Genomic DNA, 14,375 nt, shown 5'->3' on the forward strand with positions numbered 1-14,375 from the left:
GGAATTGCCTTTAAGTAGCACAGGTATGACATTCTTGTTCAGAAAAAAAATATCTTCTAAAGGGTGGGTTACTTCATAGATTATATTTTGCACAGCAGCAATCATCACAAAGTGCCGTTCTCCACAGCATCATGGTGCACAGGAATCACAGAGGAATAAAAGAAGTCTGTCTGACAAAACATTGCCTCTTCACAGAAAAGCAAAAATGCTTCTCATCAACCATGATTTATTATTAGTCTGCCAGTGTATTTAACTTTATGCACAGAGTCAAGGCATATAAAAGTTAAGTATGTGAATGGTGTTTGAAGAAGCAGGGATGACCTATGTATGCAAATATCACTTTGGTTTGCATTGTACTGTTACTTGAACCTACCTTTTCCTTGATATTTACAGGAGAATTGATTTCTGCCATCTCTCTTCAGGTGAGAATACTGTCTGTGAAAGGAGAGAAAAAAGAAGAGATTGGTTTGAAGATTTTTAACTCCACTCTGTCAAAGCTACACCTATAAAGACTAAATGCATGTGCTATAAGCATTAAAGAAACATGAAAACACTTAAATATCCTGCATGGCAGTGCAAATCTTCCCAAAAGGCAAACAATTCAGATTTCATACTCCACCCAGATTAGTTCTGCAAAGATTTTTTTAAATGCCTTATAGTTATGAATCTGGATAGAAAGGGTATTGTGCTTCTCCCAGCCACCTCTCTTGGACCCTATTCACTATTAATTGATACCTCTGAGGCCTTAAAGGGAAAAATACCTTAGATGAACTCAGCAGCTCCTCTTTCCTCATTCATCAGCAACCCCAATTTTTGTCAGAAAATTTGTCTGAAGATCTTGTCTTAAAAAGCAGTGAAATGTGCTAGGAGGCTGACAACCACTGTGTGGCTGGTTGCTTGGTTTGTTTTTCAAAATGAATTCAGAGGATTTAGCCACACAGCTCCTATTGAAACCAGCAGGATCTGTACAGCTAAACCTCCAAGTCTGCTCTGAAAACTTGGGCACATGAATGGAATTTGCATGTGATTAAGAAACCCTGCAATATGCTATCTATTTCCAGTTCTGTGGCTAGGTAAGTGTGAGACACTGTACCACATGACAGAGTTCACACAGGAAAGGGAATCCAGCTGCTTAATCGTGCTTCCATCAGAACCTTAGACCTCAGCAAGGAACAGGCTTGAATCTTCACATACTAAAATTAACTCACAAAAAACAATTACTGCAAAGAGTCAAATGGAATGAAAGCTTGGCCTGGTCACCAAATTCAGCTCTGATGCACAGCAATAAGAAGGTAAAGATGTATATAAATGAGAAAGAAATCTTTGTTCTTTCCAAGTTGAAACATTTCCTCCTTTTCCCTCTTTGAACCCTTTGCTTTATGGTCTGATAGAACAGTTCCCATAATTCTTCTAGATCTCTTTTAATGAACTTAAAACAATCCCCCCCTTAACTCCTGCTTTGAAACACAGCCCTTCAGGGGAATTACAACTCCAGAAATGAAGTGTTTCTACTACAGTATCCACTGTACTAAATCTTCTTGCAAATTTGTGTATTCGTCCACAAGGGAGAATGGGAGAGTTTGGGCTCTTCAGCCTGGAGAAGAGAATGATGCAGAGAGACCTGAAAGGGACCTACAGAAAGGTTGGAGAAGGACTGTTTGGAAGGGTTTGTGGTGAAAGGATGAGGGACAATGGTTTGAAACTGGAGCATGGTGGATTTAGTTTAGACATTAGGAAGAAATTCTTTAAAATGAGTGGTAAAATACTGGAACAGGCTGCCCAGGGATGTGGTTGAGGCCCCATGCCTGGAGACATTCAAGATCAGACTTGATGTGGCCCTGGGCAGCCTATTCTAGTTGGAGATGTCCCTGCTGCCTGTAGTGGGGTTGGACAAGATGACCTTTGAGGGTCCCATCAAACCAGACGCAACCTGCTAATTTTCTAATTAAAGGGATGAGATTCAAGAAAGCACACTTTCAAAAATAATGTAGTTTTGTTTGTGGTAAATGGGAAAGAGAAAAATAAGGAATGAAATCTTGAGTTGTGGTCTGATAATGAACAGACATCGAATTATGGAGACCCTCAAAACTGAGGTGCCAGAAGAAAAAAGAAACCCTTTGGAAAAAAAACAACCAAAAAAACAACCACCCCCACCCCCACCCCCAACAATTATGTTTGCTATCAGTAAGGTTCCTCATGCCATTTCTATTTTGCCATGCCATGAACAGATACTCCCTATTAAAACTCACAAGTCTTATAATCGGTATCTATAATCAGTGGCTCAACCATGTCACCAAGACACTTAGCTGGAGTCTCGCTCCATCCATTAGGACTCGTTCCTGGCACCTGGGCCACTCTGAACACCTTCCTGTCTGCCAGTACCTCAGATCAGAAGATTTCTCTCCCTGTTCCTCCTTAAATCAAGGATGAAAAGAGATTAAGTCTTTTGTCAACCCCACCCAATGTCTAAAAGCACAGTTACAAAATGTCTGGAGGGAACAGGCAGATAGATTACACAGAATGATGAGCTCAGGGCAATTCCACTTCCACTATTTAGTGTTGCTCCAACAACTGAAAGGGAAGTGTTAGAAAAAGTATTGCAGTTTTTATTCCCTGTATAATATTTTTTATATGTATTTCTCATCTTTTGCTGCCAGCTATTCCTCAAACTAAGTGGGCATAGAATGTAAGACATATGCCATCAAATTTTCCATTTGGACAGGAAAACTTAGCTCCAAATCCCTCTGTAAGTCTTCATCTCTCTTAGTGCTTTCCAGAAAAGCATGCCCTCTATCTAGTGCCATCAGAACCATGCTGGACTGATTATTCTCTGTTTAATAGATAACAGTATGGTAAGGAATAGGGATGAACCACATCTACTACCTCGCACCTTTTATAATGTTATAGACAGCTGCCCTCTTCCATATTGATTTAAATACACTAATTGTGATCCAACATCTTATTACAACATTAACAAAAAAACAACCAAACAAAAAAACCCCAAAACAACAAAAAAATAGGAACCAACACACTAGCACAGAAAGCACTAACAAACTCACTCTTCTGGCCTTAAAAGTACATTGATCTATAAGAAACAATAAAGGATAGTAAAATATCTTTGTCACCTGTCAGGTTCTATTTTCTCAGCGTGTAGTTTGCTAATTTTGTATCAAAATTGCAAACTTAAGAACTGCATTCTTGTATAAAGCATATTTTTACAATGTATGATCACTGGGATTAATTTGAGACCTCTCAATCTATGTTGCCTCAAAGATACTAATAAAATAATTCTTCACATTTCCAGTGAATTTGCTAATTAAACTGTCTTATAGAATCACAGAATTGTCAGGGCTGGAAGGGACCTCAGAAATAATCCAGTTCCAACCCCGTTGCCATGGGCAGGGACACCTCACTCTAGATCAGGTTGCCCAGAGCCACATCCAGTCTGGCCTTAAAAACTCCAGGGATACAGCTTCTACCACCTTCCTGTGCAACCCGTTCCAGTGTCTCACCACCCTTATGCTGAAGAATTTCTTCCTAACATCCTATCTGAATCCCCTCACTTCTAGTTTTGCTCCATTCCTCCTAGTCCTATCACTACCTGACAGCCCAAAAAGTCACAAACCAGCTTCCTTGTAGGCCCCCTTAAGACACTGGAAGGCCACAATAAAGTCTCCTCGGAGCTGTCTCCTCTCCTGACTGAGGAGCCCCAACTTTCTCAGTCTGTCTCCATGCCATCCCTTAGAGCATCTCTGCCCACTTAGTCTTCGTAGCAATGGTCTGACTCAGTTTAAACTGTTGGTTTAATCTCAGTTTAACACATCAAAACTCCACACAACGCCATGCCAGATCTGACTTGCCTCATCTTTGCTGCATGCTCCAGGTATTGTCATGATTATAGTTTTCTACTGATGAATATGATGCTGATTCAGCAACTACACGCTGCTTCAAGAAAACTTGGCAAGCCACAGAAAACATACCCTTGGTTTCTCTCTCCACCCCACCCCCTCACACACACTTTAGAGATCAAGAACCATGAGATTCCCAGCTTTTACAAATAGACTTGCTCCTCTACACTTCAGACTCTTCATTAATATGCATATTGCAGCTGTCAAAATGAAGACGCTAAAACTTAGTTGGAGCTATTTTTCATTCACCTTCTCCAAGGACAAATAATTGAAATAACCTGCATAAAACACTTGCTCATTTATATAACACAGTCCAGCACTACTTGTTACATAAAACATAAAGGATGCATAGAAAAGGAAAATGTCAGCATTGCACTAATTTATAAAAATAACTTTTGTAGCTGCACTCAAGTTAATAGCTGATCAGTTTAGTTTTCCTCATTGCAGCACAAACTGATTTATTGAATTAACTGCTATTTTCATCTTGCTTTGAACAATTACTTCACTTCCAATCCCATAACAACAGATTAATGTTATGAACGAATAAGTCTATCAACAAAATAGTCCTGCTGAAGTTTAGAAGCGCTATCTCCTGGCCTGGATCTAAATTTGAGCTACTGCATTCTCATCCTGAACTCTGCAGAGAAGCTTCTTTCTGCCTGAGTTACAGAGCATCATAGTATGACCCTCAACCGAGCAACTTAAGGTCACAATTTTGTCACCCAAATATATTAATGAAGCAGATCAGTGTTGGAATGTGTCATTTTTATTGTTGATGTTAATTAAGGACCATTTACTCATTCCCAAACAGTTCAATCAAAACCCCCAGCTCCAAAAAGCGACCATGCAAGGTACAGGTAGAAAACAAGCAATAACAAGAAGGCTGGGGAGAGACTTCTCAGGATATCAGGTAGTGATAGAACTAGAGGGAATGGAATGAAGCTGGAGGTGAGGAGATTCAGGCTGGACGTGAGGAGGAAGTTCTTCCCCATGTGAGTGGTGAAGCCCTGGAATGGGTTGTCCAGGGAGGTGGTTGAGGCCCTGTCCCTGGAGGTAAGACCAGGCTGGATGAGGCTCTGGCCAGCCTGATCCAGTGTGGGGTGTCCCTGCCCATGGCATGGGGGTTGGAACTAGATGATCCTTGTGGTCCCTTCCAACCCTGACTGATCTTATGAATAACAATTTTAGAGCCTACTTTAAGAAAGGAGATGGAGATGTTAAGTATCTAAGCAGGTTGTGGCAGCCTGTACTATGTTTTGATCTTCTGCATTCCTCTACAGAATTAAATCTTTTAAATGTGATTCTTATCTATCCATATGTATCATACTACATGGTCTTTCTTATCTGCAGACTTCCACATGTGCTAGGTAAAGACAAACCAGGAGAATTGCAACACATGTGGCCTCCTTTCCACATCTGACTTTGACTTTCATCATAAAAGAGATGCTACCACAGAATTGCATGTGAAGGGTGGGATGAACACACCTTTTCTGACGCAGTTTTAAGCTAGCATTATTGTATTAGAAAGACTGACAAAACTGCAAGAGTGGGATTCCAAAATTCAAGTATTTAAGAAACAAATTCTTCTGTTTTTCAGTCAGATTTTACTTAGATGGCAGAAGAAAAAATTACCTCATTGGGTAAAATGCCAAACAGTAATGTGCATAAGAGGGACATGGAAATGCTGGAGGGCCACAAACATGATCAGAGGTCTGGAGCACCTCTCTAATGGGAACAGGCTGAAGAAGTTGGGGCTGTTCAGCCTGGAGAAGAGAAGGCTTTGGGGAGATATTAGAGCAGCCTTCCAGTACCTGAAAGGGGCCTGCAAGAAAGCTGAGGCGGGACCATTTACAAAGGCCTGTAGTGACAGGACAAGAGGGAATGAATTGAAGCTTGAGGAGGGCAGGTTTAGACTGGAGATTAGGAAGAAATTCCTTCCAGTGAGGGTGGTAAGACACCAAACAGGTTGCCCAGGGAGACCCTTGACCAACCTGGTCTAAGTAGAAGGTGCCCCTGCCCATGGCAGGGGGGTTGGAACTAGGTGATCTTTACGGTCACTTCCAACCTAAACCATTTTGTCGATCCATGCATCTATGTGATTGTTAGTTAAAATAATTAGTGTTCTTAGTTGTGCACAGAGCCCTGCCACTGTAGCTGCAAAACTACTACAGATAACACGAGAACTAGGCACTTGCCTTTCCCATCTTGAGATTAGCAATGGCTACGATTCTTTATTTGCTGAAGTCTAGTGTCTAAATTTTAAAATACATGCATAAACATAATCAGTGTCAAAGGCATCTAGGACATATTAGCAAGTGTCCTCCCAGCTGCCCTTTTAGCCTTCTGTGTCATTATAAACACCACCTAGTAAAAGCAAGGTAATGTGCAATTAACACAGAACTGCTATTTTGCCAGCGCTGCTTTATACCTTTCCAAAGGCTGCAGCCAGAAATGGTACATGCCATCCCTTTTGTGTTTCCTGATCTCCAGAAGTCAGAGAATAGCCACTTCAGGCTAGTTAAGTGCCTCTGGGTAAGTCTGATGATATCTGAAGCCTTCAGTGTCCTTTTCAGGATTCTTTCCTCCTGCTCTGGCAGATGGGTTGGACTAGAGGATCTTTCAAGATCCCTTACAACCCCTGACATTCTGTAATTCTTTAAATGCCTGCATAAAGATATGTACAGGAGTGCAAACACATTCCAGAATACTCCCCATCTGCATCTGCAGAGCCCAGATCCACAAAATTCCCTTGGTCAAGCTCATCTCATCTAAACCACAGAAAGCAGCTGTTGCTTCTACACTCTCCCTTCTGCTCTCAATCTAATGCAGGCTGATTCCCTGATGGTCACTACACTGCCTGAAAGCTACTGGCTGCAGAGCCAACAACAGGATGCAGGAAATAAAATGTCTCACTGATTCCACATGTAGGTCTGGATTACTACAGAAAAGAGGCTTCTGCTCCCCTCATTGTTTATCACTTACTCCTTGAGGATCTGTGAAAACAGTGACATTACAAACTGAGAAAAAAGCAGATGTCTCAGACCTACAGCCTTGCAGTCTCCTTGCTTGAAAATAAACAGGAGAAGTTTGGTAAATATGTAGTGGTGCATCAGGAACTCACATTATTTAATACTCACAAAATCCACACCCGTGAGACCATGGGACCCATCCACTATAAAGAGAAAAGGGAAAGAGATCAGAGTGGGACATGAGAGGAAGAACAGTCCTGTTACTGTTTCTGCACCTGGGTCAGCGTCCTTTGAAGCCTGTCTTTTATCCTTCTCAGATTTCTGTCAAGAGCATAAATGGTTCTAAGCAGATATCATAGTGATGCTGTGATGCCCAGTGTCACAAGATAGTTAAGGACCAGTAAGTTCCATGCCTCATTCTGATATAGCACATTACTCTTGGATCTCACTGCCTTTGGTCAGGCATTGGAACAGGCTGCCCAGGGAAGTGGTATAGTCACTGTCCCTGGAGATACTAAAAAAAGCCAAAAACATGTAGATATGGCACTTCAGGACATGGTTTAGTGGCCAGGGTGGCATTAGGTCAAAGGTTGGACTCAATCTCAGAAGTCTTTTCAAACTGAAACAATTCTGTGATTCTGTGGTTGTGCTCTCTTCCTCCTAAGCAGAGACAACAGCGTCAGTAAAACCCAGGGAGTATGTGTGCTTCTCTCCTGCCAGCTAGCTCACTTCTGTCCTCCAATCCCAGGGCACGAACAAAGCCCCAGGCCAATGTGGGCTCCGTGTGACAACTGCCACCAGGGTTAGCATCCTAGAGATATTCAAGTATAAGAATCTGCTAATTTTTATAGAATGTACCTCCTGTTGAGAAGGATCCAAATGTATTTCCATGATTAACATAACCTGGCATCTAAACAATGCAGATTAAAAAACCAACAAACAAAAAATAAATCAAGAAAGTATAGGTTTTGGTACTTTCAGAATCAGCCCTTCCACAGCAAATACTGCTCAAAGCACAAACACAGTGTAAGTGGCATTACACTGCAGTGGAATAAATCAAAGTGATTCTTAGAGTCTCCAGCTCACAAGGACAGAGAATTCAGAACAGCCAAACCCAGGCAGCTGCAAATCTGACACCTGCACTTGCAATAATGACAAAAAAGGCAGGAAGTGGTAATATATCCCTGGTTTGTTTTCCTGTGCACTCCTGAGTAATTCCTTCCAAGAATTTTAGCCTAAGGTTCAAGAACACCAAACTACTTTTCTTTCTACTAAAGCTTCAGAGTGAATTCTAAAGCCATCTTTGCAACCTCCTTGTGTTTTCCCATCGTAAAATGCAGTCTCGTCTCTTACTTTATGTGTAACATAACAAGGAGGAACTCTGCCATGAGACACCTGTACACAACACGGACAAAAGGCCAGCTCTGCGTTAATTACAGCCAATTACTGGAATGAAGAATTGGATCATAGAAGGGCACACACACAAGTCCAGTGTAGAGCAATCCATCCATGTCACAACAGGTGGGTACCAGCACAAAGCAGATACTCTTAACTGCTGGTTGTATCTACTGAACTACAAAAACATACTCCAACACTAAAATATGATCAGCCAGGAAGTCTCCAAACCATTTTAGTTTCAGAGTAGGAAATTAGCAGTTCATTAAAATGAGGAGTCCTGTCCTGTAAATTAATTCAAACAATATAAAATAGCTTAAAGGGAAGTGACTGAAAAAACTCATACTAAAAGCCCAGTGACAAGGAAAATGTCTCTAGCCTACAGATACTGAAGATCCAGTGTCTGTTACAAACCAGCCTCCTCCTCCACTACAAGTGTGCTTTAAGCCCTTGGCTATCCTTAAGAGCAGAAGGGAATTTCTCTAAATATTTTTCATCTTCCCCTCAAACCCATCTATTAGCTCCCTAGAATCAATCACTCTGACTCAGCAGAAACTGAAGATGCCCAGCATTTCTGAGTTTACTCCATATATCTCACCAGCATGTCTGAGTCAAATTCAGAATAGCTGGATTCAGCCACATGGCCAAGTAAAAAGGTCCTCTCTGCAATGCATGAGGGAGAGGTGGGGAATCCAGAAAGAAAGTTTCAGACTGAGAAAACTTGCTTTCCATAGCAATGCTTGCCAAAATAACATCAGCATCTTGCTGTTCCTCAAGTGCTTGAAAGAACCTTGCTAAACATAAAGAGGAAGGAAATAGCAGAATACAATCCATTCAAATTTTGCACTTGCATGAACCTCCTGCGAAACAAAACCAGAAAGTTAAACACCTCGTTTGTAAAACCAGAAGGTATCTCCCAAGTCATTCTTGTCAGCAGTTTGAGTTATTAAAATCTATTTACATTGGCTCATATTTCACCTCAGAACTGCATGCAAGAGACAGTGTCAGTTAATTTACTTCTGTAATTGCCTAAATGGGGAGTGCTAGGACTATGGCATGGGAATGCTAACACCAAAAGGTGTAGAATAGTAGTACACCTAGCAGTACATGTTGCTTCAACCACAGTGGTCTCTCTAAAGAATAAGAGCAGAAGGAGAAAAGTGACTACCAGGAAGTGTTCCAATTCACACTGGTTTAGATGTTAAGAAACAAAATTCTCACAAGGAATCAAACTTCTACCAGCAGACTGGTATGGTGTAATTGTGAACAATAAATTCTCAAAACCTTGGAGGAAATCTCAAGTTCAAAGTCCTGGTAATATTAACATTTCAGCCTTCTTTTATTAGGAGTTCCAACACCACATCAGCTTTCCTTCTCACTCAGACATCACTGTTGAGGTGGAACTTCCAGCATTCCAGATTGTACACATTGTTCCTTGTCCTATTACTGGGCACAAACAAAAGGAGGCTGGCACCCACATTCTGAAACCCATCTCTCAGACATTTATAGAATTGGATAAGATCCCCTCTCAGCTTTCTCTTCTCTAGACTAAACAGCCTCAGTTCTCTCAGTCTTTCCTCATCGGAGAGATGAATGTTCAAGTTCCCCAATCATCCTCATAGATCTCTGTTGGACTCTCTCTAGTAGATCCCTGTCTCTTTTGCACTGAGAAGCCCAAAACTGAACACAGTATTCCAGGAGTGGTCTCACCAGGGCAGAGTTGGCAAGTTTATGGTGAGCTTGAGGAAGGAAAGAACTATACTGGAGCTCTGAAAAAGCTCCCTAAAGTGTTTTTGATGAAAACTGATAAAGCCAGATACTCAACTGGAGGCAAGACAGACCTAAAGAAGCATTAATGCAGCTAGGCCTCAGGTGACTAATGTATGTTCAAAGCATCTGTAAGTATACTTTGAGTCAGGAAGCTTATACAAATGCTTGAAGGCAAAGATTTGATTTAAATTTGCCAGAGAAATTGGAACCTTCTGAAACTGAACACTGAAATTGAAATGCAGCCATTCACTTTCTAGGGCCAAGACACCCCACATAGGTCCTTGGAAAAGATGCAAGTTCTTCCTTGAACGGCATTTTAAATGTTTTACTAAATTATTTTCTCAGCCTGGAGAAGAGAAGGCTCTGGGGAGACCTAATAGCAGCCTTCCAGTACCTGAGGGGGTCCTACAAGAACGCTGCAAAGGGATTGTTTCCCAAGGCCTGCAGTGGTAAGACAAGGGGCAATGGTTTGAAATTAGAGCAGAATTAAATGGGATGTGAGGAACAAGTTCTTCACCAATAGGGTGGTGAAACTCTGCAACAGGTTGTGCAGGGAGATGCCCTGAGATATTCAAGGTCAGGCTTGACAAGACTCTGAGCAACCTGATCTAGTGAAGGATGTCCCTGCTGACTGCAGCAGGGTTGGACTACTTGACCTTCGGAGGTCCCTTCCAACCCGAACCATTCTGTAATTCACTCTATATATGTGTGTGTGTACACAAAATGCACATACACAAAACCTCTAAGAAATGCTGATGTACACCCACAATAGACAGACACTGCCTCAGCACTACTCCTCTGCTAACAGTACCCAGGGTCACACATTACAGAGGCAGCAATACCACCAACTTTCTGGTATGCTCAATTTTACAACTTCTAGCTTCCCCTTCCCCCCCATTTTCCTACCCTCCAGGAAAACATTGCTTTTCCCTGTTAAAAAAAGCTATTCCTGGAAACAACAACAGCAGCATATCAATAAGTTAATCTGTAAGTAATTATTGTCCATACAGTCCTTCAACCTAATTGCTATTAGACATTGAAATAAATGCTTAATACTGTATTTACTGTACCTTGAACTGCACTTTTTCAGAAAGAAAAGAACAAACTACACCAAAAAAAACAAACAACAAACAAACAAGAAACCGATTACTGTTTTCAGTTGAAATGCTACTAGTGTTTCATACTAGTAGTGACAGACTTGGTGGAGAGGGAAAAATGGCTGGACTTGATGATCTCAGAGGTCCTTTCCAGGCTGGATGGTCCCACAATACTCAGGTACATCACAATTAATTGCAGAAATTCAGTCAATCAATACAAACTGTGTACTGTCAACAAGATACAAAGGCACCTTAACCAGTCTCCCCACAGTCAGGAGAAAATGCCAGAAAACTTCTGCTTCTGAAATGTCAAGAACATTTGAAGTGTTGCCTGATATGCATGAACTGGGGCCTTTGTTTAGCCAGGAACATAAGAAACTTTAAAAAACAAACAAATCAACACCCAACCCCCTAACACTTCTTAACTTGGCAAGGGCAATCCAGACAAAGAAAAGTGACTAGCCAAGGAAATGAACACAGCAAATGGAATGGTTTTATCAGTGGAATAAGAAGAAAGTAGTTTGCTCATCTCCTGAGGAACATTCTGAAGAAAATCTGTGTATGCTTTATTTTGAAGGTACTTTTCTAGGAGACCGTTAAGATCCCTGCAAACAAGCACTTAACATCACTCTCTGCTCCACTAAACCTTGTGTTCAGGAGTATCAAGTAAAGCTCTCATTTCCAGGTACCAGCAATGCCCTACCTGTTGAGAATGCCAGAATGCTGAAGGATGCCATACCCACTGCTCCTGGCCAAATGTGGGAGAGACCAGCAGGTGCCAGTTAAGTGGCAGGCTTTGTCCAGGAACTTCAAAACTGTCCCAACTGCTAAATTGCTCTTCCCACTGCTCTCAATTAGCAACACAACAATAGTACTTACAAGCTCCTATATATTGCATGTAGGCACTATCAAAGACACTGTGCCAGTTAACAGAATTACCACACTTAAGCAAATCAAATTCTCAGTATCTCAACTTATTATAACCATCCTGGGCTGGCCAGGAATTTTTCAACAGGGGTTTGTTGGGGTAGGTGGAGTTACTTCATAACCAAAACATTTCTAAACATCTGCTGAGCAAGGCTTCTCCAAAAACCTAAATGGAATTTTCTGAGAGCCAGTTGTTCTCCAGCAGAGAGCCCAGATTACAGCAAACCTCGGGAGAAAGCAAAGTTCAGCCTATCAAATCAGGAAGTTACTGTGGGTGTGCAGTCACAGAAGAGCTAACCACAGCATCAAGTACAGCTTTTTATCAGTTGTGCCCTTCACCCCAAGTAAGGGCAAAGGTAATTCCTAACAAGAAATCTTTAAGTGCCTGCCTATATTTTCATAAAGCCATGCACAAAGTCATTGTTCTCATTCACAGAAAGCAGCTCTGGCAGTCACTCATACAGCTTTCTAACTGCAGACTGAACACACAGTTGAACTGCCACAAAGTCCTATCTCCAATTTAGCCGCACACCAAAGCGTTGCAGGGCTGGCTCTGCAGGCAGCAAGTGTGAGCTGCCAGCAGATCCTGTGGTTAACAGAGCTCTGTCGCTGGCATCCACAGAAGCAACAGTCTTGGCTGAATAATTGTTCAACATTTGGATTTTTCTCTTGTGAATGAAAAGGGAAAAAAAAAAAAAGACCCACATCTAAGAAGCAATTTACACAGGAGATGGTTTGGGTTGGAAGGCACCTCAAACATCATCTAGTTCCCAGCAATACTGGCATGGGTAGAGTTGTTCCAAAAGCTGACCTTCATCCATCATTATTTTTCCAGGGGTTCTGCTTATTATCTGAGACTAGAAAGTCTAGCCACCTTGCTCCCAATCAGAGCACAGCAAACAGGGGATGATTTGGCTCTGTTCAAACTTTCTGAACTGTGCAGTTGGAGGGAAAACAGAGCTATTTCACCACTTTATTCCCACATACTCCATGCTTTTGGACAGGACACACATTACTGCCTTGGTCCTCCATTCTAGCAGAAAACCATCCTATTGCCTCAGAGAAGGTGAGCACTCCTCTACTGCTGAGGAAAAAGCTACCCACAATTCTTCCCATCTACTTTGAGCACTTGCTCCATAGAGAACACAAAAATCCAGTCACTGGTGAAGAAAAGCTCCTTGCAGTGATCATGAACCTGTACAGTATGCACCCTTTCAAAACATACTGGAAGGACGCAGTTCTGTCCTGCCTTCACTGCAGGCTGTTTTTTAGTTACCATATACACTTTTCCCTGTCTTTCACAGAATGACAGAGCTTTAAAGGGACCTGTGGAGATCATCTAGACTAACTCCCCTGCCAGAGCAGGCTGAGCAGGACAGTGCCCGGGCAGGTTTTGAATGACTCTATAGATGGAGACTCCACCACCACTCTGGGCAGCCTGTTCCAGTGCTCTACCACCCTCAACTTAAAGAAGTTCCTCCTCATGTCTAGATGTAGCTTCCTGTGTTCAAGTTTGTGCCTGTTAACTTGTCACTGAGCACCACTCAAAACAGACTGGCCCCATCCTTAAAGCATTTATAAGCATTGATTAGATCCCCTCTCAGTCTTCTCTTCTCCAAGATAAAAAGCTCCAAGATTCTCAGCATTTCTTCATAAAAGAGACTTCTAGTCCCCTAATTATCTTTGTAGCCCTTTGCTGTACCCTCTCAAGCAGTTCCCTCAGGTCCTTTCTTGACCTGGGGAGCCCAGAACTGGATACAATACTCCAGATGAGGCCTCACCAGGGCAGAGTAGAGGGGGAGAAGAACCTCCCTCAACCTGCTGGCCACACAGTTCTTCATGTACCCCAGGAATCATTGGCCTCCTTGGCCTCAAGGGCACATTTCTGGCTCATGGTCAACCTGCTATCCACCAGTACTCCCAGGGCTTTTTCCACAGGGCTGCTTTCCAGCAGGTTAACCCCTAACCTGGTGCAAGGGGTTATTCCTCCTCTATGCTTGCTCTTGTTGAATTTCATGAGGTTACTCTCTGCTCAACTCTCCAGCCTGTCTAGGTCATGCTGGGAGGCAGCACAGCCTGATGGTGTGTCAGCCACCCCTCCCAGTTTTGTGTCATTAGCAAACTTACTGAGGGTCCTCTCTGTCCCTTCATCCAGGTCACTGATGAGTATGTAGAACAGGCCTGGACCCAGTACTGACCCCAGGGGAGCACTTGTTACAGACACAACCCTGAGGCTCGGTGCTTCCATTTTCAATCCACCGCAATCTAACCCACACTTCCTAAGCTTGCCTGTGAGGATGCTCTGGAAA

The 14,375-nt window shown here is 42.3% G+C and overlaps 1 protein-coding gene across 1 annotated transcript in view; it reads right to left on the bottom strand.

Annotated features, from left to right (window-relative positions):
* The window catches only part of SPATS2L (spermatogenesis associated serine rich 2 like), a 92,233-nt gene that overhangs the window by 46,627 nt on the left and 31,231 nt on the right, over positions 1 to 14,375 (bottom strand). The window contains exon 3 of the mRNA XM_054171349.1: positions 374 to 435. Within this exon, the coding sequence (XP_054027324.1) occupies positions 374 to 412 (39 nt within the window). The 5' untranslated portion in view covers positions 413 to 435. The remainder of the gene's footprint in view (positions 1 to 373; positions 436 to 14,375) is intronic.

The sequence above is a fragment of the Dryobates pubescens genome, chromosome 2, assembly GCF_014839835.1.
Source record: "Dryobates pubescens isolate bDryPub1 chromosome 2, bDryPub1.pri, whole genome shotgun sequence".
Lineage (NCBI taxonomy): Eukaryota > Metazoa > Chordata > Aves > Piciformes > Picidae > Dryobates > Dryobates pubescens.